Consider the following 25,267-nt stretch of genomic DNA (forward strand, 5'->3'; position numbering starts at 1 on the left):
AAATGTTTGACATTTAGGTAGGTGAATTGTTGCTTGTTTTGTGGGTTGTATTAGTTTCTTGGCTGCTAAAACAAATACCATACAATGGGTTGGCTCAACAACAGGAATTTATTGGCTCACGGTTTGAGAGGTTAGAAGGTTGGCTTCTTCCTTGGTTCCATATCTTCTGGCTGACTGGCGATCTTCGTGTTCCTTGGCTTTTCTTGCACTTGGCAGAGCACATTATGGTATCTTTTCCTTTCTCGTCTAGGTTCCTTTGACCTCCAGATTCTTGCTTCTCCTATGACTTCGACTGTTGTGTACTATTTCCTTTGCTTCTAAGGACTTCAGCCATATTGGGTTAAGGCCCATTTCATTCAGTTTGGCACACCTTAACTATTAACATCTTCAAAGGTTCTATTTACAAATGGGTTCACACCCACAGGACTAGGGGTTGGGACCTGAACATGCCTTTTGTGGGGAACATGAATCAGTCCCCAACATGGGCGCATGTGTTTGAGTTTGTGGTTACTTTTTTTTTTTTAATATGAACCTGCCATGTCCTTTGATCACTGTCTGATTGAAGTCAGGGTATGGGCCATGTTTAGTGAAGAACCTTTTTATTGATGCTGGGTGTTCATGATTATTGTTATTTTTATTGTACGTTGCCAATTCTGGATTTCATTCCTCTAATACAGAGAGAAAAGGAGCAGCAGGAAGAGGAAGCTAGTTTGTTCAGGAGCACAGGAAAGGATGAAGACAGTGAAAGAAGAGCTATGATAACTCCTGCTCTCCGAGAAGCCCTTACCAAACAAGGTAAAAATCCTCAAGAATTGTTGGTATATTACTACACTCTAAGCATTCTGATTTAGTACCTATGAGAAGAAGCATAAAATAGGGATGGCCAAGGGGAAAAAGATAATGAAGCCTCCCTCTAGTGACTGCCAAAAAGATTCACTCTCTTGTTTCTGTGGTTCACTTGTGTGTTGCTGCCTGGGTCAGGAAATTTCCTCCTTATCATCAGTGTGGCTCAAGTATGCAGATAGAAATGTAGTGAATTGGGAGATAGTAGACTGGCTTCCCTCCCTCCCGCCTTCCCTCCCTCCTGCCTTCCTTCCTTCCTTCCTTTCCTCTTTCCTTTCTTCATTCCTTCTCTCTCTCTCTTTATCCCTCATTTCTCTCCCTCCCTCCCTCCCTTCCTTCTTCCTTCCCTCCTTCTCTTCCTTCCTTCCTCCCTCCCTTCCTCCCCTCCCTCCTTCCTTCCATATTTATTGAGGATCTTTTAGGTGACAGTCCTGACAACGTAGAAAGACACTGGATACAGTGTTTCCTCCAAGGAACCATCAGCCTCGAAGAGGGAACACACAGGAAATACATACATGTGTGTAATGTGCCTTTTAATTGGGATATCTAGACCATTTACAGTAATGTGATTTTATGAAAGGTTTAAATGTCATCTTGCTTTTTGTTTTCTACTTGTCTCATCTGTTCTTTTATTTCCTTTTTTCTGTTTTTCTGCAATCTTTTAGATTAATTGGATTTTTTTTGTGTGATTCTATTTCATATACTTTGTTATTAGCTATAACTCTGTTTTGTTATTTAGTGGTTGCTCAAGGTTTTATGGTATACCTCCTTATCGTATCACAGTATATCTTTAAGTGGTATTTTACCACTTCATGTATAGTAGAATCACCTTACAATAGTATACTTCCATTTCCCTCCTCAACCATTATGCAATTCTTATCATAATTAAGGACAACATATTTTACAAATGTTATAAACTCTACATTATATTATTATTTTTAACTGTCAATTACCTGTTAAAGACTTAAATAACATCATATATTTACTCATGTAGTTACCACTTTTGGTGTTCTTTGTGCCTTTGGGTAGATCCATAGTCCATCTGGTGTCCTTTTCTTTTTGCCCAAAGGATTTCCTTATCTCTTTGCCCAAAGGATTTCTTGTTGATGAATTCTTTCAGCTGTTGTAGTCTGAAAAAGGCTTTATTTTGCCTTCATTTTTTTTTTAATCTTCATTTTATTGAGATATATTCACGTACCACGCAGTCATACAAAACAAATTGTACATTCAAGTGTTCACAGTACCATTACATAGTTGTACATTCATCACCTAAATCAATCCCTGACACCTTCATTAGCACACACACAAAAATAACAATAATAATTAAAGTGAAAAAGAGCAGTTGAAGTAAAAAAAAAACACTGGGTACCTTTGTCTGTCTGTTTGTTTGTTTCCTTCCCCTGTTTTTCTACTCATCCATCCATAAACTAGACAAAGGGGAGTGTGGTCCTTATGGCTTTCCTAATCCCATTGTCACCCTCATAAGCTACATTTTTATACAATTGTCTTCGAGATTCATGGGTTCTGGGTTGTAGTTTGATAGTTTCAGGTATCTACCACCAGCTACCCCAATTCTTTAGAACCTAAAAAGGGTTGTCTAAATTGTGTGTAAGAGTGCTCACCAGAGTGACCACTTGGCTTCTTTTGGAATCTCTCTGCCGCTGAAGCTTATTTCATTTCCTTTCACATTCCCCTTTTGGTCAAGAAGATGTTCTCCATCCCACGATGCCGGGTCTGCATTCCTCCCCGGGAGTCATATTCCACGTTGCCAGGGAGATTCACTCCCCTAGGTGTCTGATCCCACGTAGTGGGGAGGGCAGTGATTTCACCTTTCAAGTTTTGCCTTCATTTTTGAGAGATATTTGTGTTGAATATAGAAATCTAAGTTGACCCCTTTTTTTCTTTCTGTATTTTAAAGATGTTGCTCCACTGTCCTCTTGCTTGCATTGCCTTTCAGGAGAACTCTGAAATCATCCTTATGTTTGTTCCTTTGAACGTAATGTTTCTTCCCCCCTTCTGGCTACCTTTAAGATTTTCTCTGTGTTACTGGTTTTGAGCAATTTGATTATAATGTGTCTTGGTGTAGTTTTTTTCCCCCACCATGTTTCTTGTACTTGGAGTTTGTTTTGTTTCTTGGATCTGTGGATTTATAGTTTTCATCAAGTTTAGACACATTTTGACCATATTTCTTCAAATATTTTTTCTGTCACTCACTTGGGTGTCACCGTCTTGGGGACACCTACTTATATTGGGTCACGTAATTTGACCCACAGCTCTTTTTATTTTTCAAAAATCTTTTTTTTTCTGTCCCACTTTTCATTTTGGATAGTTTCTGTTTCTGTGTCTTCAAGTTCACTAAAATTTTCTTTTCTAATGTCTAACCTTCCATTAATTCCATCCAGTGTATTTTTCAACTCAATATTTCATCTCTAGAAGATCAGTTTGAGTCTTTTAATATCTTCCTTTTCTGTATTTAACTATTTTTTTATTTTTTATATGAGAATTTGTACATTTGTAAATAAAAATCATGAAGAAAGTACAGAGTTCCCATGTACCCACCTCATACACAGTTTTCCTGATTATTAATGCTTTGCATTAGTGTGAAACTTTTGTTACAACTGATGAAATAATATAACTATACTAGTAGCCATAGTCCATAGTTTACATTAGGGTTCTCTGTTTGTGTCATACAGTCCTATGGTTTTTAAAAATTTTTGTTCTCTTACTATATATACAGCCTAAATTTCCCATTTTATCCATTTTCAAATATACAGTTCAGTTGGTATTACATTCACAATGTTGTACCACCATCACCACCATCCATTACCAAAAATTTCTATCATCCCAAACAGAAACTCTGTATCAATTAAGTATTAACTCCCCATTCCCTACACCTACCCCAGCTTCTGGTAATCCGTATTCTAGTTTTTGGTTCTATGAATTTGCATATTGTAATCCCTTCATATAAGTGAGATCATATAATATTTATCCTTTTGTGTCTGATGTATTTCGTTTAACATAATGTTTTCAAGGTTCATCCATGTTGTTGCATGTATCAGAACTTTGTTCCTTTTTATGGCTGTATAATATTCCATTGTGTATGTATGTGTGTGTGTGTGTGTGTGTGTGTTGTGCTGCATTTTATGTATCTATTCTTCTTTTTATGGACCTGTGGGTTGCTTTAGGCAAATGTGAATAATGCTGCTATGAACATCGGTGTGCAAATATCTGTTTGAGTCCCTGTTTTCAGTTCTTTTGGATATATATCTAGAAGTGGAATTGCTGGGTCATATGGTAATTCTATATTTAACTTTCTGAGGAACCTCCAAACTGTTTTCAACAGCATCTGCACCATTTTATATTCCTGCCAACAATGTATGAGTATTTCTAATTCTCCACATCCTCTCCAACACTCATTTTCCATTTATTTTAATATTAGCCATTCTAGTGGGTGGGAAATTCTACTTAACTTTTTGAGACTATGAAATACAGTTATAATAATGATTTTAATGTCTTATTTGAAACATCTGTGTCAGTTCTAGGTCAGTTTTGATTGATGGATTATTTTCCTCATTATTGATTGTTTTCTTACCTATGTGCCTGGTAATCTTTGATTGGATGCCAGATATAATTTTACTTACTGGGTGCTGATATTTTTGTGTTCTTATAACATTCTTGAACTTTGGGATGAAGTTAAGTTACCCGGAAACAGTTTGAGCCTTTGAGTCTGGCTTTTATGATTTGTTAGTTCTGACCAGAGCAAGCTTAGTATAGGGCTAATTATTCTGGAACGTTGAACCATAACGCTTCTCTGTATTTTTGTGCCTTGTGTAAATTGAGGTCTCCAGTCTGGCTGGTAGGAACAGACGCATTTCCCAGCCCACTGTGAATGCCAGGCACATTTTAATCCTTTTAATCTCCAGGTGGTTCCTTCCTATTCATTGGTAGCTTTTCACTCATCCATGTACTAATCAGTACTTGGGTAAATACTTGATGGGAATCTTCTGTAGATCTCTTGAGTTCTGTCTCTGTGTAGCTCTCTCCTCTCTGGTACTCTGTCCTGTGAGCTGTAGCTGCCTTGGTCTCCATTTCTTCAAATCAGGAAGTCCGCTAGGCTTTGCTTCTTTCCCCTCCCTGCTACGTGGCCTGGAAACTTCCAAGGCTGTAAGGTGGGATAATTGTAGGGCTCCTTTGTTTATTTTCCATCTTTTTGGGATCACCGTCCTTCATTGGTTGATATTTTGTGTCCTAAAAACTGTTGTTTTATATATTTTGTCCAATTTTTTGAAACTTTAGGTGGGATGTAAACCCTGTTACTGGTACTCTATCTTGACTAAAAGAAGAATTCTGCACTATGATTTTCAGCAGCCACATACTGTTGACTTATCTTGGTCTCTCCATCCTGTACTGTACAGTTTTTTTAATACCTAAATGCCAAATTTTATAGAACTCTATATGTCTTGGAGAGAAAGATATAAAGAACTAATAGAATGTGATTTCTGTGACAGCGGTAGGAGCAACATGATTTGGAAATCAAAAAGAAGAATTAGAATTTTGTCTGGGGGACCTTTGAAATGCTTATTCTGTATCTGATTAGCTGTTCAGTTGGACTCAGTTCCATCTTCAAATAGAAAGGCAGCGCTTTATTGATGTGCAAGATGTTTACATAAATGTGGAAGAAGATAAAAGACAAAGCCCTATAAAGTTGCCCCTGGAGACTTGTAATCCAAATTGACATTGTTCCCTTAATCATCACACTGTGAATATGGATGTTCATCCAGTCACTGATCCCTTAATGCCATCATCCTGACTGTATTTCTCCATTTGCTTCATTTGTCTGCAGGTCAAGAGTCCTCCTATGCAAGAGACTCATGATAATTATGGCTTAGTATTTGAAGCCTCGTGAGAAACTTTATTGAACAGTTTCTGAAACCAGGATGTTCTACTTGTTTGCTCTACTAGTTTGTTTAAAAAGGAAATGTGTTTACTTTGTGCATGGGTTTTTTTCCATGCTTTTCCTATCTTATGTGGCTCAGAATTTTTAAGGTTCTGGAGTGGTACTGAGAATTCACATTGGTTGTAATTCCTAGAATTCAGTTTTCTAAACCGTTTCTTAGACAACGTTTCCTTGTATTAAATCTTCTGGCACCCATCTGGTTCCTTATCTTTTTGCGAGGATTACCAATCATAGTTCCCTGTTCATTTGAAATATATTGTTACTTGCCTTTGCTTTATGACCCAGCATATGGTCCATTTTTGTAAATGTTTCATGTGTCCTTGAAAGACTGTGTATTCTGGAGTTGTTGAGTGTGGTGTTCTTGGTCAAGTTTGTTTATTGTGTATTTCACATCTTCTAGAGCTTTGCTGATTTTTGGTCTGTGAGATTTGTTAGATACTGAGAGAGTTTAAAATCTCCCCCTATGAATTAGGGTTAGTCTATTGTTTACGTATTTTGAGTCTATGCTATTAGATGAATACACATTGTAAATTGTTTTCTCATCCTGGTGAATCAAGTTTTTAACGTTTCTGCCCCTTGGTTATTGATTGCCATTACTTAAGCAAAGAAAAATGTTTTTTCTAAAATTTTAAAATCACCTTTTGATATGAGGCTTTCAGTCAATTCAATTATGTGTTCCTTGTTTTTCTATTCAGGCTATCAGCTGATTGGAAGCCACTCTGGGGTGAAGCTTTGCAGGTGGACAAAGGTATTTATTTGCTTTTATTTAAATGTTATTTCTATTTTATGCCACTTTTAAATGGCTAATTGTTGCAGTCAATGAATTTTACCACTTTTAAAAGTATAATCTACATTCATTAAAATACACAGATTTTGAATGAATTTTTAAAATGAGTCTAGCAAATTTTGACAGATATAAAACCCATTTAATGACCACTCCAATTAAGATACAGACTGATATAGACTGTTTCCCTCACCTCAGTAAGTTCATCTGTGCCCATTTCTAATCATTATCTCCCACCTTCCCGACCCCGGTCAGGAAACCATTGTTCTAATTTCAGTTGCCATTGTTTAATTTTTCCTGTTCTAGAATTTAAAATGAATGGAATCATTTAATATGTAGTCTTTTGTGAGTGGCTTTTTTAACTCAAAAACAGGTTTTTGAAATTCATCCATGTTGTAGCTTATATCAGTAGTTCATTCCTTTTTATGGCTGAGTAGTTTTCCATCATATGAATATACCACAGTTTATCTGTTGATACACATTTGGGTTGCTTTCCATTTTTGGCTATGCTGAATAAAACTGTCATGAATATTCTAGTATAATACTTTTTGTTTGGTAAATACCTAGGAGTAGAATTGCTGGGTCATAGGGTAGGTATATATTGAACTTCATAAGAAATTCCCACACTGTTTTCAGGGTGGTGGTTGTATTTTATACTTCAATCAGCAATTTATGAAAGTTCTAGTTGCTCCACATTCTCATCATCATCTGATATTTTATGTCTTTTTATTTTTAGCCATTCTATTGGTTATGAAATAGTATCTCATTGTGGTTTTAATATGCATTTTGCTGATGCTTATTGGTGATGAAGAACATGTTTGCATGTGCATACTGGCCATTCATATTTGTGATGTCTATTCAAATCTTTTGCCCAAATTGGCTTGTTTGTCTTTATATTATTGATTTGTAAGAGTATTTTATATATTCTGAATATGAATCTTTTGTCATATGTGCACTGTGACTATTTTCTCTTGGTCCATGGCTTCCCTTTTAATTTCTCTAATGATATGTTTTGAAGTTTTTAAATGAGATAAAGTCCAATTTATCTTTTTTTTTTCTGTTACAGTTGGTGGTTTTTGTGTTCTAAGAAATCTTTGCCAACCCTAAGGTTGTAAGGATATTCTGTGTTTTCTTCTAGAATCTAGGTCTATGATTCATATTGAATTAATTTTTATGAATGGTGTGAGATAAAGGCCAGGATTTTTCTCACCCATACCCCTCCATATAAATATCTGGTTATTTTAGTAACATTTGTTGAAAGATAATTTCCTTTCCCCCCGAATTACTTTTTGGCCTTTGTAGAAAATCAGTCAACTGTACATGGTGGGCCTATTTCTGGACTTCTCTTATTCTTCTCCACTGATGTATTTGTGTGTCCTTATGCCCAAAACAATACCCCATAAGGAGGCCACCAACACACTCCTATACTCCCAAATACCCAGAGCCACCAATTTTAACATTTTGCCACATAAGCCAAATCATTTTATCTATCCATCAGTCTTATCTATCTATCCATCCATACGTCCATCCATTTTCTGAACATGAGTGTAGGTTGTATACATCATGTTCCTTGAACATTTATTACTGCCATGTACATTTCCTAAGAACAAGGCTATTCACTTAAGTAATCACCTTAACTGCAGTCAAGTTCAAGAAATTCAACTTTGATATAAGGTTTACAGTCTATATTCCAATTTTTTCATATGTCCCAAAAATGTCCTTTTGGGCCTTTTCTCCTCCCTTATGAGATCCTGTCCAGGATCACATATTGCATTTAATTGTCACTGTCTCTTTAGTTGTTCATTTTTTTTTTTTGGTGGTTGTTCAAATCATGAGAGTATGAGTACAATGTAAACTTTCCCATCTTAAACCACTCCCAAGCATACCATTCTGTGGGGTTATTCTCATATTTACACTGTTTGTGGTACCCTCACCACCTTCCATTACTGAAATTGTCTCATCTCCCCAAACAGAAAACCTGTACTCATTATGCATTAACTCCCCATTCCCCTTGCCCCCCACCCTGGAACCCTATACTCTTAATTTCTGCCTTTATGAGCTTGTCTAGTCTTTGATATTTTTTTCTTTCTTTCTTTCTTTTTTTCTTTTTTTGGTAATTTCCATGGGGCTTAAATTTAACATCCTTAATCTATAGCACTTGGAGTCATTTTTTCTCTTCTAGTTTTTTTTTTTTTTAAACCTCTCACGTCTATTTCATGAGCACATCTTCTCTTCATAATATGTCCAAAATTCAACCACTTTTTTACTACTTACACTGCTTTGCCTTTGTCCAAGTCACCATCATTTGTCCCTTATATTATTTCAGTGGGTATCCTAACTGCTTCCCCTGCTTCCACTCTTGCCATCCTTTACTGTCTGTCCCCTACCCTGCAGCCAGATGGACCAGATCATGTCACTCTTTTACTAAGAACCTCCAGGGTTCCCATCTCACTTAGAGTAAGAGCATCAGTCCTTTCAATGGCTCTTAAGGCATACGTGGTCCTTGTTCAGTCAACCATATTAGCCTTCTTGCTATTGAACATGCCACACCCAAACTCTTCCTTGGCTTTCTGGTCTCCTCATACTCTCTTGCTCTCTTAGGTCTCTTCTCAAATAGCTCCTCTCAGGGGACTTGCCTTGATGCTTTTATATAAAATAATACCTTCCCTGTCATCCCCTTACCCCTCCTGAAATTTCTCGGTGTCACTTATTACCACTTGACACATTGTATCTTTGTTTATTGTCTACCTTGTCCTCTCCCCTTCCCCAACTTTACCAACAATGTAAGGGTCTTTGTTTTTATTTCCATTAGCAAGGATAGAGCCTGGCATGCAGTAATTTGTTCTGTAAACATTTGTTGGATGATTGAATTACTAGAATAAAACCCTGAACCCTCCTACTTAGTACAGTTCTAACCCACTTTTTCAACTTTATTTTCTGTTTTAGCCTTGTGTGCCGTAGCGTGCGTGCTTGTTTGGTTTGCCTCTTTTCTGTTGCTTATGTTGGCCCACTCCCTAGTTTGATGTTCTCTTCCCCACTCCAGTCTCCACCTGACCAAATCCAACCTGTTTGTACCAGTCAGGAATACAGAAGCCACCCTGAGTATTTTAGCAAGAGGAGGTTTAATAAAATGAATTGATTAAATGCTTACAAAACTATTGAAAGGTCTGGGGTAGTGGAGGTCAGGGAGAGCTACCTCTGGCTTTGGGAAATTGAAAAGTGCTGGACTCACTCACTGCTTTGAGTGATCTGAGCTGTTGGAAGCATTAAAGTGAGTGTTTCCCAGGAGCTTGCATGGAGCTGCTGCAAACTTGGTGTTTTTTTATGCCACTGTGTCTGCCAGCCACAACCAGGGAAGAATAATAGGTCTCTTTCTTTTTTTAATTCAGTTTTATTGAAATATATTCACATACCATACAGTCATCCATGGTATACAATCAGCTATTCACAGTACGATCATATAGTTACGCATTCATCACCACAATCTATTTCTGAACATTTTCCTTACATCAGAAAGAATCAGAATAAGAATAAAAAATAAAAGTAAAAAAAAGAACACCCAAACCATCCCCCCCATCCCACCCTATTTGTCATTTAGTTTTTGTCCCCACTTTTCTACCCATCCGTCTACACACTAGACAAAGGGAGTGTGATCCACAAGGCCTTCACAATCACACTGTCACCCCGTGTAATCTACATTATTATACAGTCTTCTTCAGGAGTCCAGACTACTGGGTTGGAGTTTGGTAGTTTCAGGTGTTTACTTCTAGCTATTCCAATACATTACAACCTAAGAGGTGTTATCTATATAGTGCATAAGAACGTCCACCAGAGTGACCTCTCAGCTCGACTTGAAATCTCTCAGCCACTGAAAATATTTTATCTCATTTTGCATCCCCCTTTTGGTCAAGAAGATATTCTCAATCCCACGATGCCAGGTCTAGATTCATCCCTGGGAGTCATACCCTGCGTTGCCAGGAGATTTACACCCCTGGGAGTCAGGTCCCACGTAGGGGGGAGGACAGTGAGTTCACCTGCCAAGGTGGCTCAGTTAGAGAGAGAGACGGCCACATCTGAGCAACAAAGAGGTACTCAGGGGGAGACTCTTAGGCACAATTATATGCAAATTTAGCCTCTCCTTTGCAGTAATGCGCCCCACAAGGGCAAGTCCCATGATAGAGGGCTTGGCCCATCAAACTGACAGTCCCAAAGTTTGTGACAACATCAACACCAGTCCAGGGGAGGAAGTCCAACACTTCTGCACCTTCCCCCAGCTCCTCGGGGCGGGGGTGGCTATAAATATATTTTTTATTCTCTGCCTAAATTACTTTGGGATGTGTCACTATTTCACTCTAACCTATACCAACCCACCGTATCTCACTTCCTATTCAAAGCTCCAAGCAATCATGGTGTTTGAACAAACCGACTGTAGAATTATACTGTTTAGAAAGTAATTCTGCACCAAATAGACATCTCTTCCCTTGGTCTCACATGGAAGTGGAAGTTTTAAAACATAGTCAGTTTCAACAATAGGTCCCCATTTTTGCCTTCAAAGCTTGCAAGACTCTGTTGAAGTCTGTTTTAGAACTCTTCAGTCAAGGGAATCTGAGAAATTTTGGTTTTGGGCTGTTAACCCCTGCTTAGAAGGGCAGGCGTGGGACCAAGTATTAACAGATAGCATCCAGCACAGGCACTTGTTTGGTTCCTCAGCATTTCTGCACACCCTTCTCCCTCCATTTAAATTTCCAAACAGTAATTACAAACAAAACATATTGCTTCTGCCTAACATGTTGCAACTGTTCCTCATACACAGAAGGATATATTAACTCTCCCCTTAAAAGGGAGACACAAAGCCCGTATAATCACAGAATCTGTCTCTGGATGCCTTTATTCTCTTCTAGTTTAGTCACAATCCTCTTTGTAGATCCTGTACCTTAAGGATGAAATTATAAGGCTAACCACCACCGATCCATCTTACATAAAATAGTTGGAATAGAGGGGAGAGAACATAATTATATATATCCAAGCAAGGAAGAAAACATGCATGGATGCTCTGCTCATATTTGCATCTGGTTACCTGGTGATAGTTAGTATTTTTAATTTCCTTCTTCCACTACCCAGGCCCTACTCCCTTTGTGCAGTACCTCATAGGTGGTGGTTCCTTGCCAGGTGGGGTGATCTAGCCCATCAGTGAAGAGTTGGGGCCATTAGGCTACTCCTGTAATCTCTTAACCTTTACTACTGAACATGAGAGTCAGCGATGCCTCATGTGTTCCAAACATCATTTTTATTGTTTTCATTGTGTACCAGCAATTGTTTCCCCCTTGATAATCAGGACCAGTAACTCCAGCCGGTATAGTAATCTCTCTTGACTGTTGATTCTATGGCCTGAGATGCTCAAAGGAGCCAGGTGGTAGGGTTAACTGTCAAACGGTGAAGGGTCTGAGATTTTTACCTATTTGCAAGCTAACAAGTTAGCCTTCCAGAGTTTCACAGATGTCGGTAGAAGACACTGATCAAAGATAAAGGACTTTATTACTCAAAGCTCAGCAGGTAATTGGGCTGCATGTGCACGTTAGTACTCCTTATCCCCCGAGTGCCACAGGGGTGATGTGGAGGGGCCCAGATGAATTCTGGAGCACAGCGGATTTATGTTACAAGCTGAGGAACCCTGAGCTTATTAGAGGGCTGCTTGCAAACCTGCACAGCCTTTGGCCTGGAGGGAGATATCTTCTTTATAATTCTGGTCAGGAAACAAATCTGCCCTCTGTGCTGGAGGGACATACTATCTCTGTCTTCAGAGTCTGTTTGCTATATAAACATCCTGAAAAAGATTGTCTGGAATAAAAGCTGATAGAAGACCTGCAGTGTAGTGAGAGGTATGTCGGTACCAATTGCTTTCTCTTTTCCTTCTGGGACACCAATAACACGTTAGACCTCTTGATAGCCTCCCACAGGTCCTAAATCCTCTGCTTTTTTCCAGTTGTGTCCTTTGTTTTTCAGAACAGATACCTTTTATTGATCTATCTTCAAATTCACCAACTCTTTCCTCTGTCATCTTTGCTCTCCTGTAATAATAGTAGCTGCTTTAAAGTTTTCTTGTCTGATTATTCCAACATTTGGATCATTTCACAGTTGGCATATGTTGACTGTCTTTTCCCTAGAGAATTAGTTATAGTTTCCTGGTTCCTTGTATGTCCAAGACTTGAGATTTAAATAGAAAGGAGTAGAATCAAAACCAGAGAGATTGGTATGGTTTTTTCTGAGCTTTGGAAAATAATGGTTTTATTCATATGGTTTGAAAAAGACACTTTCTATGATAACATACAAATTGAAGTCTGTAATGCTTTTTGAAATGCCAGGCCACAAATAAGTGATGAAAAAGCACACTGTCAGCACCTGAGAGTAGTGTAAACTAGAGCGTATGTGATGACTTATACAGGCAGCAATTGGAAAAGCAGTCACATTCTGTTGAAAAAATACAATAAAACAGTGCTTAAACTGGTGAAAAGATTCACAAACTTGTGGCTGATGTGTTTTCATCACTCATCAAACCCTTTGTCCTTAAAATTTTTACTTTTGTTTATTATTAAATTAACACTTGTTCTTTGTAAAAGATAAGGAAAGTATGGAAAATAAAATAAAAAGTATGTTCCACCATGCAGAAATTTTGGTGCGTCTCAGTCTTTTTTTTTTATTCACTTCCGTATATATTTGTATATATTTGAAGTCATAGATGCAATTTTGTATCAGTTTTTTCACCTAATATTAGACATAAACACTTTCCTATTAAAAAATCATTTTGAGGCATAATTATTAATGCCTATGTGATTATTGATGAATATGCCATAATTGCCATTCACTGCTCTTGATGAGGTTGTTTTCAGTTTTTTTCACGATTATAAGTAATTATATACGGAATGTGTTTTTGCATGAAGTTATTTTTGCATTTAGATTATTTCTTTCAAGTCCTAGAAATGACATTACAAATTTACTAAATGCGTTTTTAAAATTATGTTTTAAATAATTTTCTGTCTATTGTTTGTTAAAACTTTGTTAAAAAACAGAGTTGGGGTCTGTCATTTATTGAAAATATATTTCCTTGTTTACTTTTACCTTTTGTTTGATTTTTGATGTGCTTAAATTTTACATTTTTATGTATTTCTAGTCATTCACTGTTACCTTTGTGTTTCCTTCCATTCTTTTAAGCTTATAGCAGTCTTTCTGTTACAGAGATTTGGAAAACAGTCATTTCTGCCTTTGTTTAGACTTTTCAAAATGGTTTCCATTTGGAATTTATTTTGCTCTGGGGTATAAAGTAAACATCTAAATCAGGGGTTGGGAAACTTTTGCTTAAGAGCCAAATAATAGATGTTTTAGGCTTGTGGGCTATATGGTTTCTGCTGCAACTACCCAACTCTGCCATTGTAGTACAAAAGCAGCCATAGACAACATGTAATGAATGAGGTGACTATGTTCCAATGAAACTTTACTTACAAAAAATAGGCAGTGGTCTGGATTTGGCACATAGACTGAAGTTTATCAACCTCTTGATTGAGTTCCCAATGCCCCTGTCAAAACCTGAAGGTTCTAAAATTTTACCCTGCTTTCAAGCTAACAAGTTAGCCAGCCACAGTTTCAAGGATGCTGGCAGGAGACATGAGATTCCTGGTCAGAGACAAAGGACAGTTTATTATTCACAGTAATAGCAGTTGCCAGAATATCAGCATTTGCTCTGGTTTCTGAGCCCTAATTCCCACGTACGTTAGAAGAGAGAAATCCCAAGCTTAGGCAATCAGAATCTTTTATAATTGACAATAAGCCTGTCTGACCTTTTCCCTAGAGGGACACATTATTTTTATCATACTGGACAGTAAATAAACCTGCCATTTGCTCCAGTGGGAGATACCATCTCTCTCTTCCAAGGTTGTTCTCCCAAGGCTATACAAACATTTTTGAAAAGATGGTTCAGTATGAAGGCAGTCAGTGCCTCTGTTTGCAAGACATTCAGAGAGAAGGCCTTCCAGAACACTCCTGCTCATGAAATTGATGTGCAAAGGACCCAGACTAGTGAATGGTGTCTGGCATTTATTCAGCGTGGGCTTTGTTGTACTGCAGTAGTATTTTCTCAGACTCTCGTTTGCCTTGAAGACAAGAATTCATGTTTTTTTTTTTTTTTTTTTTTTCATTTTTATTGAGATTGTTCAGATACCATACAATTATCCAAAGATCCAAAGTGTGCAATCACTTGCCCCCAGGTACTCTCATACAGCTGTGCATCCATCACACTTAATTTTTGTTCAATTTTTAGAAACTTTTCATTACTCCAGACAAGAAATAAAGTGAAAGATGAAAAAAAAAGAAAAGGAAACTCTAAACCTCCCCTATCCCTAACCAACCCCCCTCAATTGTTGACTCCTAGTATTGATATAGTAAGTTTGTTACTGTTTATGAAAAAATGTTGAAATACTACTAACTGTAGTATATAGTTTGTAATAGGTATATAGGTCTTCCCTATATGCCCCTCTATTATTAACTTCTAATTGTATTGTCATACATTTGTTCTGGTTCATGAAGTGATTTCTAGTATTTGTACAGTTGATCATGGCCATTGCCCACCATAGGATTCAGTTTTATACATTTCCATCTTTTGACCTCCAACTTTCCTTCTGGTGACATATATGACTCTGAGCTTCCCCTTTCCACCTCATTCACACACCATTCGGCACTGTTAGTTATTCTCACATCTTGCTACCAACACCCCTGTTCATTTCCAAACATTTAAGTTCATCCTAATTGAACATTCTGTTCATACTAAGCAAGAGCATCTACATTTCTTCCACAACGCAGGAGGGAGAGTCAAAGAAGGTAGAGAGGCAAAAGAAAGAGGAAACAAAAAAATGACAGCTACGAAGCAGCAAAAGGAAAAATAACCTTAAATCAAAGTAGAATAAAGAATCAGACAATACCACCAATGTCAAGTGTCTAACATGCCTCCCCTATCCCCCCCTCTTATCTGCATTCACCTTGGTATATCACCTTTGTTACATTAAAGGAAGCATAATACAATGATTCTATTAGTTACAGTCTCTAGTTTATGTTGATTGCATCCCTCCCCCAATGCCTCCCCATTTTTAACACCTTGCAAGGTTGACATTTGCTTGCTCTCCCTCGTAAAAGAACATATTTGTACATTTTATCACAATTGTTGAATACTCTAGATTTCACCAAGTTACACAGTCCCAGTCGTTATCTTTCCTCCTTTCTTGTGGTGTCTCACATGCTCCCCATCTTCCTCTCTCAACCGTATTCATAGTTACTTTTGTTCAGTGTACTTACATTGTTGTGCTACCATCTCCCAAAATTGTGTTCCAAACCACGCACTCCTGTCTTCTATCACCCTGTAGTGCTCCCTTTAGTATTTCCTGTAGGGCAGGTGTCTTGTTCACAAAGTCTCTCATTGTCTGTTTGTCAGAAAATATTTTGGGCTCTCCCTCATATTTGAAGGACAGCTTTGCTGGATACAGGATTCTTGGTTGGTGGTTTTTCTCTTTCAGTATCTTAAATATATCACACCACTTCCTTCTTGCCTCCATGGTTTCTGCTGAGAGATCCGCACATAGTCTTATTACGCTTCCTTTGTATGTAATGGATTGCTTTTCTCTTGCTGCTTTCAGGATTCTCTCTTTGTCTTTGACATTTGATAATCTGATTATTAAGTGTCTTGGCGTAGGCCTTTTCAGATCTCTTCTGTTTGGAGTACGCTGCGCTTCTTGGATCTGTAATTTTATGTCTTTCATAAGAGATGGGAAATTTTCATTGATTATTTCCTCTATTATTGCTTCTGCCCCCTTTCCCTTCTCTTCTCCTTCTGGGACACCAATGATACGTACGTTATTGTACTTTGTTTCATCCTTGAGTTCCCGGAGACGTTGCTCATATTTTTTCATTCTTTTCTCCATCTGCTCCTTTGCGTGTAGGCTTTCAGGTGTTTTGTTCTCCAGTTCCTGAGTGTTTTCTTCTGCCTCTTGAGATCTGCTGTTGTATGTTTCCATTGTGTCTTTCTTCTCTTGTGTTGTGCCTTTCATTTCCATAGATTCTACTAGTAGGTTTTTTGAACTTTTGATTTCTGCCGTATACATGTCCAGTGCTTCCTTTACAGCCTCTATCTCTTTTGCAATATCTTCTCTAAACTTTTTGAATTGATTTAGCATTAGTTGTTTAAATTCCTGTATCTCAGTTGAAGTGTACGTTGGTTCCTTTGACTGGGCCATAACTTTGTTTTTCTTAGCGTAGGTTGTAATTTTCTGTTGTCTAGGCATGGTTTCCTTGGTTATCCAAATCAGGTTTTCCCAGACCAGAACAGGCTCAGGTCCCAGAGGGAAGAAATATTCAGTATCTGGTTTCCCTGAGGGTGTGTCTTAGAAAATTGCTCCACCCTTTGATGCCTCGGGTCACTGTGCTTTTCTGCCCAGCAGGTGACGCCTGTTAGCTTATAATTCTTGACTGGTGTGAGGAGGTATGGCCGTGTTCCCCCAGGCTCTGGGGTCTGGTTCTGAATGGAAAGGGCCCCACCCCTTTCCTCCTAGAGAAGACAGACCCCTCAGGTGGAGGTCATTAGCATTTCAGTGGTCTTGCTCTCTGCTTGTGCTGTCTCCACCCTTCCCAGAGTCACAGCCCTGGAAACTGAAAATGACTGGGGCTTTCTCCACTGAGCCAAAAAAGAAACAGATAGTCCCCTTCAGACCCGGTCCAAGGCGACCCTCCTGCTCTCCCAGGTCAGTCGTCACCCAAAGCCTCTGTCTGTTTTTTGGGGCTGCGTACCTGTAGTGAGCAGTTCACACTCGCTACTTAAAACCCCAGTTGGAGCTCAGCTGAGCTGTATTCGCTTGCTGGGAGAGAGCTTCTCTCTGGCACCACGCGGCTCCGCAGCTCGGGCTATGGGGGAGGGGGTCTCCTGACCTGGTTGCGCCGGTTTTATGCTGTGTTCTCGGGCATTCCTCCCAATTCAGGTTGGTGTATGATGAATGGATGGTCTCGTTTGTCCCCCCGCAGTTATTCTGGATTATTTACTAGTTGTTTCTGTTTTTTTGTAGTTGTTCCAGGGAACTACTTAGCTTCCACTCCTCTCTATGCCGCCATCTTGCCTGAGTCCCAAGAATTCATGTTTTAATGAATCTGGGGCTATTTGTAATTTTTTTTTCTAGATTCAAAATGTGAACATGTGTTGCTCTCAGGGGTTTTCCTTTGCAATCCTGCCTGTCTACCAGTTTTCAGATGTGGGAGCACTTCCTGTCAAAATGTAACATCTGGGGACTCCCTGTCTGGATGATATGGTATAAATCCTTTTCTTTCTGCTCCTTCCTGCAAAGCACAACTATGAACCCTGGAAGAAACACAAGAGGCAACCAAAGAAGAACTCTTAAAGGTGGTAAAAGGAAGGTGAACTTCTTTTGGGTTTGGGACCCCCGACTGGAGGAACAACACAATAGCTGGGCATCTTACATCCCCCACCACCCAAGAGAAGAAGGCAACTTAGACCCTGTGAATACAAGAAAATCCCAAAGAAATGGGGAAAAAAACCTCCTAGAACTAATAACTGAGATCACCAACATTGTAGGATATAGGATCAACACACAAAAATCAGTCACATTCTTTATATTAATAATGAATTTGTGGAAACCAAAATTAAAAACACAATCCATTCACTGTCACTCCGAAGAAAATGAAATACTTAGATATACATTAAAAAAGCATGTATTGGGGTTGTATGCTGAAAAGTACCAAGTGCTGATGAGAGAAATCAAAGAAAATCTGAATAAATGGAGAGACATAATCATGTTCATGGATTGGAAGACTTAATACAGTAAAATGTCAATCCTACCCAAATTGAGCTATAAGTTTAATGTGGTTCCTAATAAAATCCCATCAAGGGTTTTGGAGAAATAGAGAAGGTTATTCTAATATTTATAAGGAAAGGCACAGGCCCTAGAATAGCTTTAAGAATGTTAACAAAAAAGAATAAAGTGGGAGAATCATGCTCCCTGCTACGAAGTCCTGTTCTGTTGCTACAGTAATCAAGACACTGTGGTACTGGTGGAGGGATAGATACATAGATCTGGAAACAGAATAGAGGACCTAGAAATAGACCTGCAAATAGGCTTAACCGGTTTTTCTCAGAGGTGCAAAAGTATTCCATGGGGGATGGATAACCTTTTCAACAAATGGTTTGGAGCAATTGAACATCCATCCATAGGTTAAAAAAAAGCCTCTTACCTTAAACCTCACCCCATATATAAAAATTAACCCAAAATGGATCACAGACTTACATGTAATATGTATTACCATAAAACTTACAGGGGAAAGCATTTGAAAAAACATGCCATTCTCCTCACACACATCCATGCCTTCACTTGCAGAATCGTTTGGCCATTCATTTTTTAGTATGGACATCACACCTCTGGGAAGCTCTCGCTGGTGCTGCAAGGCTGGCAGGGTTGGTCATCCTTCCTACGGGTTCCAGAAGCACAGTGATAGACATTTGTCCTTTCTCTGCTTGCCAGCATGTGAGCTTTTCATGTTTGCAAAATTGTCTATTTAATGAGCCTTATTTGGAGCCAAGGAGGCCAGCTATTGCTACCAGATATCTAGGATAGTCAGTCTCTTTAGCCTGAGACTTTGAGTCTGGAATGAGAGATAGAAAGAGACTGCACATGGAGAAAACTCATTCTGGTGCCCACTGCAGTAGCACCCATTGTTCAGGCGTGGTGCCGTGGGAGATTGCATTGGGGTCTAGCGCAGGGGGTTTCTGAGGGGTTATTTGAGCGGCACTCATCCTGCTGCCAGTCTTTGAGCCTGGTTTTCACTCTTTCTTGAGATTCTTTGAACTACTAACTGAGATCCTTTTAATAAATAAATGTCTTTCCTATTTAATTAGAGAGTCAGGTTCTGTTTGCAAAACAATCCTGATTGTTTCAATCCCCCATTGTAGTAGTATTGCACATTTTGTAATTGCCTGCTTACTTGCCATTTCCTCACACCAGATCGTGGGGAGGGACTCTGTCTTATTCATCGTTGTACAGTACATACAACACCTAGCCTACTCGATGCATATATTTCTCAACAAATAATGGATGAAATGTGTAGGTTTTCAATTTCTTTGGCATTAAAATTAATGGAAAGTATCTGTAATTTCAACTTTGATTTTTAGTTTTCAGTGCTTATGCAAAATTTGAATGTTTTGTTTGCCTTCTTAGATATTGGGAAGTGGGGAGAAAGTTTATAGATTGAGCTCTCCAGAGCAATATGTTGCCTTCACTTCTTTTTTTCTTAGTGCCAGTGCTAAATGAGATGCAGATTTTGTGACTGACTGACATAACAATTAAACTGGTAGATTTTATGTAATTTTTTCTTTCATTCTGGACAGCATTATATTATATAATGATGTATGTATATAAAGACTACCCATCTGTGTCTCCTTTCTTTTTCTTTGGTTGGTCACTTAGACTGAAAACCTCAGTAATCTTGGAGAACTTCCTCTGTTTTGGCCATCTAATGGGGAATGCCTCTTTAGTACCCGTTGTAATTAGTCCTTTCCCCTTTCCTCCACTAATAATATGAGTCAAGTCATCATTACTCTTATATAACCTCCTCACAGATTTCACTGCTTTCTCTTCTGCTGAAATCAAGCCTATCATATAGAGCTTCTGGATGAATCTTTCTGATGATACATTAAAAAGCTCCATATTATCTTGTGATGCCAACCCTCTGTTGATCTGTAGTATTTCTTCAAACTACTCATTCTTTCTATATTTACCAATTTACGTGGTTTCACTGCTCATTTATTAAATACTGCACTTTTTTTATGGTTTCACTGCTCATGTATTAAATAGTGTTCTTTTTGGAACACTGTGTCATTTGTATGTACCCTACCTGTCCCCCCAGCAGTCTAAATACATTCAAATTTTGCCCATTCACAGTTGATTGATAATAGAATAGCCCCCGGATGCATTTCCTTTACCCACCATCTCTTATTCAAGCAGAGATACTCTTTCATTTGAGCACTGCCGCCATTCTCTATGAGCTTGGCTTATCTATCCCCTGGCATTGTATAGTATTGTACTAATATTATTTGCAGCATCTGAATGTGTTTGAAGATCAGAGCATCAATAATCCTTCCTATGGAGTTATCAGAGTTAATGAATCAGATTTATTTCACTGGGTTTTATAACACCCAAAGTAGTATCGTAGCATTATAATGCTATAATGTTAATTTTCAGAACCATGCAGGTGCTAATAGGGGTATTTATGGTTATGAAACACATGGTTTCTTCTGAAAAATGATGGCTTGGTATTCTATTTCTATGCTATGAGGATTTTGTATAATTTATTTGTTTTTGCTTGGTACAGTCAATGCTCCGAGGGAGAGGAGGTTGCTATAAACATACATTCTATGGTATCGAAAGCCATTGCTGCATGGAAACCACCCCTAGCTTGGCATGTGCAAATAAATGTGTCTTCTGTTGGCGGTAAGTAAAAATAAATAATATGGTGACCAAATATGTAATAATGAGAATTTTCTTCCCAACACTGTACTCAAGCTTAAATCTCATATATATATGAAAAGAATGTGTATTTTTTTAATCATTGGGTACTAACTCAATAAAATCTGTTATATATTACTGATGAATTATTCATTTTATCATTTTATAGTAGTCTTCTTTATCCATAATAGTGCTTTCATCCTTAAATTTTATTTTGTCTAATATTAATGCATCTGCACTAGATTTCTTTTGGTTATTAATACTTGCCAGGTCTTTCTTTTTCCTTCCTTCAACTTTGTGTGTTCTTATGTTTAGGTATGTTGCTTAAAAATGAGTTTCAGATTAATTTTTTAAAATCAACTTTATTGAGGTGTAATTTACATACAATAAAATGAACCCATTTAAAATGTACAGTTCAGTGAGTTTTGGTAAAATGTTTACACCTGTGTGACTAACTCCACATTCGAGATATAGAAGGCTTTAATCACCTGGAGGTTCCCTTTTGCCCGTCTCAATCAATTTTCCTCATCCCACCTAGCCCCAGGTAAACTCTTATTTGCTTTGTGCCAGTATATATTAGCTTTGTCTTTCCTAGACTTGGCATGAAAATGGAATCATACAGTATGTACTCTTTTATTTGGCCTCTTCTGCTTAGTAAAATGCTTTTTTTTTTTAAATTAAAGTCAGTTTGAGCCATCTCGACAGGTGAACTCGCTGCCCTCCCCACTACGTGGGACCCAACTCCCAGGGTTGTAAATCTCCCTGGCAACGCAGAGTATGACTCCCGGGGATGAATGTGGACCCGGCATCGTGGGACTGAGAGTATCTTCTTGACCAAAAGGGGGATGCAAAATGAGACGAAACAGTTTCAGTGGCTGAGAGATTCCAAATGGAGTCGAGAGGTCACTCTGGTGGACATTCTCATGCACTATACAGATAACATCTCTTAGGCTTTAATGTATTGGAATAGCTAGAAGTAAATACCTGAAACTACCAAACTCCAACCCAGCAGTCTGGACTCCTGAAGACAATTATATAATAATGTAGATTACAAGGGGTGACAGTGTGATTGTGAAGACCTTGTGGATCACACCCCCTTTATCTAGTGTATGGATGAGTGGAGGAATGGGGATAAAAACTAAAGGACAAATGGGGTGGGATGGGGGGATGATTTGGGTGTTTTTTTCACTTTTATTTTTTATTCTTGTTCTGTTTTTTTCTGATGTAAGGAAAATGTTCAGAGATAGACTGTGGTGATGAACGCATAACTATGTTATCATACTGTGGACAGTGGATTGTATACCATGGATGATTGTATGGTGTGTGAATGTATTTCAATAAAACTGAATTTAATTAAAAAAAAAAAAAAGTCAGTTTTATTGAGATATATTCACATACCATACCATACAGTCATCCATGGTGGACAATCAACTGTTCACAGTACCATCTTATAGTTATGCATTAATCATCCCAATCTATTCTTGAACGTTTTCCTTACACCAGAAAGAATCAGGATAAGAATGAAAAATAAAAGTAAAAAAGAAAACCCAAATCATCCCCCCAAGCCCACCCTATTTTTCGTTTAGTTTTTGTCTGTATTTTTCTACTCATCCATCCATACGCTGGATAAAGGGAGTGCAATCTGCAAGGTTTTCACAATCACACTGACACCACTTGTAAGTCTACATTGTTATTCACTCATCTTCAAGAGTCAAGGCTACTGGGTTGGAGTTTGATAGTTTAAGGTATTTTACTTCTAGCTATTCCAATACATTAAAACCTAAAGAGGGTTATCTATCTAGTGCATAAGAATGTCCACCAGAGTGACCTCTTGACTCCATTTGAAATCTCTCAGCTACCGAAGCTTTACTTCATTTCATCTTGCATCCCCCTTTGGTCAAGAAGGTGTTCTCTATCCCATGATGCCGGGTCCAGATTCATCCCCGGGAGTTATATCCTGCGTTGCCAGGGAGATTTATACCCCTGGGAGTCAGGTCCCACGTAGCGGGGAGGGCAGTGGGTTCATCTGCTGAGTAAAATGCTTTTGAGATTCATCCGTGTTGTTGTGTATGTCAGTAGTTTGTTCCTTTTTATTGTTGAGTAGTATTCCATTGTATGGGTGTAACACAGTTTGTTATTTCCTTTACTTGTTGATGATCATTGATTGGGTTGTTTCCAGGTTTGGTTATGTTCAATGCTGTGAACATTGGTGCGTAAGACTTTTGTAGACAAATATTTTCATTTCTTTTGGATGAACACCTTCATGTGTAATTGCTGGATTTTTAAAAATTGTTTTGGACAGTCTTTTTTAACTGGTGAGTTTAGTCCAGTTTGTAGTGATTACTGATATTGATAAATTGATGAATTGATAAATTGTTGACAAATACTTATTTTTATTGTTTTGTGTTTTCTATTTACTTTGCCTTTTCTATGATTTGTTTTACATCTCTTTTCATCTAGAATTGCTTTTATGTTAAGGTACTAGTTTGAGTATTTTGTTGTAGGAGGCTTTTCAGGTTATCTTGCTGGAAATACAAGCCTTAGTGTTAACTTTCAGCTGGCTTAGAATTGAATCTTTTAAACTAACTGGGAAAGAAAATCCCTAAATTGTTGGCATCTTTTTTGCATTTCTTGCTACTAACGCATTTCTCTCACTGCTAACCACTTACTCTGGAACTCATGTCTCTGAAGGCTGATTACCATCATTCTTGATTGCAACTCATTTAGTTGTGAACATAATGGCCTCCTAACTATCAAATCTAATGGTCACGACTAATTTTTATTCTAGTTGCATTGTATAGCAAAGCATGGGACTGACGACTACTTCTATTGGATTCCGGTACACCAGTTGCTTCTAGTTTTCTCCCCCCAACCTTCTCATTTTCCCGTTAACTGTTGTTTGTCTCATTCTTTGTATGCTTTCTCTCGGTTTCTGTCCTTGATTTTCTTTTATCATTCAACATTATAATGGTAGGAATAGTAAGCCATCTCCATAGCTTTATTGAATACTCGTAGTTTGGTAACTTTAAGTTCTTTATCTGTAGCCCTAATCTTCCTTCAGAGTTTTCATTTTCTGTTCCCACTTGTCTGTTGGATATATTCTCTCAGATGGTCTACAGGCACCTCAACCCAGCTTCCCACAATGATATTTATGTTCTCTGTTAAGTTGTTCTTCCTATTCAGTTCCCTATTTTGAGTAATGGCACCAGTAGTCATCCAGTGGCTGAGGATGGAAATTTCTTTTCCCTTTCTCCAACTCATTATGTCCATTTGTTTATGGAATCCTGTTGATTTGTTTCAGGTTCTTACTATTTTGTTGTTGAACGACTGAAATAATTTAATAGTTGTCAGACTATTTTGTCATTAATTTGTCTTTCTTATTGGTAAAAGAGTTATAAATCATTTGTTTTTATTGAGATTGTTCACAAACCATAAAATTATCCAAAGATCCAAAGGGTACAATCCATTGCCTATGGTACCATCATACAGCTGTGTATCCATCACCACAATTCTTTTTTTTCAATTTTTAGAACATTTTCATTACTCCAGAAAAGAAATAAAGACAAAAAAAGGAAACTCAAATCCTCCCATACCCCCAACCACCCCCCCTCCATTATTGATTCATAGTTTTGGTGTAGTACATTTGTTACTGTTGATGAAAGAATGTTAAAATACTACTAACTGTAGTGTATAGTTTGCAATAGGTGTATATATTTTCCTATATGCCTCTCTATTATTAACTTCTAATTATAGTGTCATATATTTGTTCTAGTTCATGAAAGAGATTTCTAATATTTGTATAGTTAATCATAGACATTGTCTACCACAAGATTCACTGTTTTATACATTCCCATCTTTTAACCTCCAGCTTTCCTTCTGATGACATACGTGACTCTGAGCTTACTCTTTCCACCACCTTCACACACCATTGAGCACTGTTAGTTATTCCTCACCTCTGTCTATTTCCAAATGTTTAAGTTCACCCTAGTTGAACATTCAGCTCATAATAAGCAACCGCTTCCCATTGTTTAGCCTCATTCTATATCCTGGTAACTTAAATTTCATGTCTATGAGTTTACATATTATAATTAGTTCATAGTGAGACCCTGCAATATTTGTTCTTATGTGTCTTATTTCACT

General features: G+C 37.9%; 1 protein-coding gene across 3 annotated transcripts in view; it reads left to right on the forward strand.

Moving 5' to 3' along the window:
* LOC119517865 (S-adenosyl-L-methionine-dependent tRNA 4-demethylwyosine synthase TYW1) overlaps positions 1 to 25,267 on the forward strand; it is a 225,480-nt gene that overhangs the window by 34,268 nt on the left and 165,945 nt on the right. For all 3 annotated transcript variants that reach the window (XM_037814927.1, XM_037814928.1, XM_037814929.1), the window contains 3 exons: positions 678 to 795; positions 6,496 to 6,548; positions 20,994 to 21,112. In XM_037814927.1, coding sequence (XP_037670855.1) covers positions 678 to 795; positions 6,496 to 6,548; positions 20,994 to 21,112 — 290 coding nt within the window. The remainder of the gene's footprint in view (positions 1 to 677; positions 796 to 6,495; positions 6,549 to 20,993; positions 21,113 to 25,267) is intronic.

This window comes from Choloepus didactylus, chromosome 21, assembly GCF_015220235.1.
Source record: "Choloepus didactylus isolate mChoDid1 chromosome 21, mChoDid1.pri, whole genome shotgun sequence".
Taxonomy (NCBI): Eukaryota; Metazoa; Chordata; class Mammalia; order Pilosa; family Megalonychidae; genus Choloepus; species Choloepus didactylus.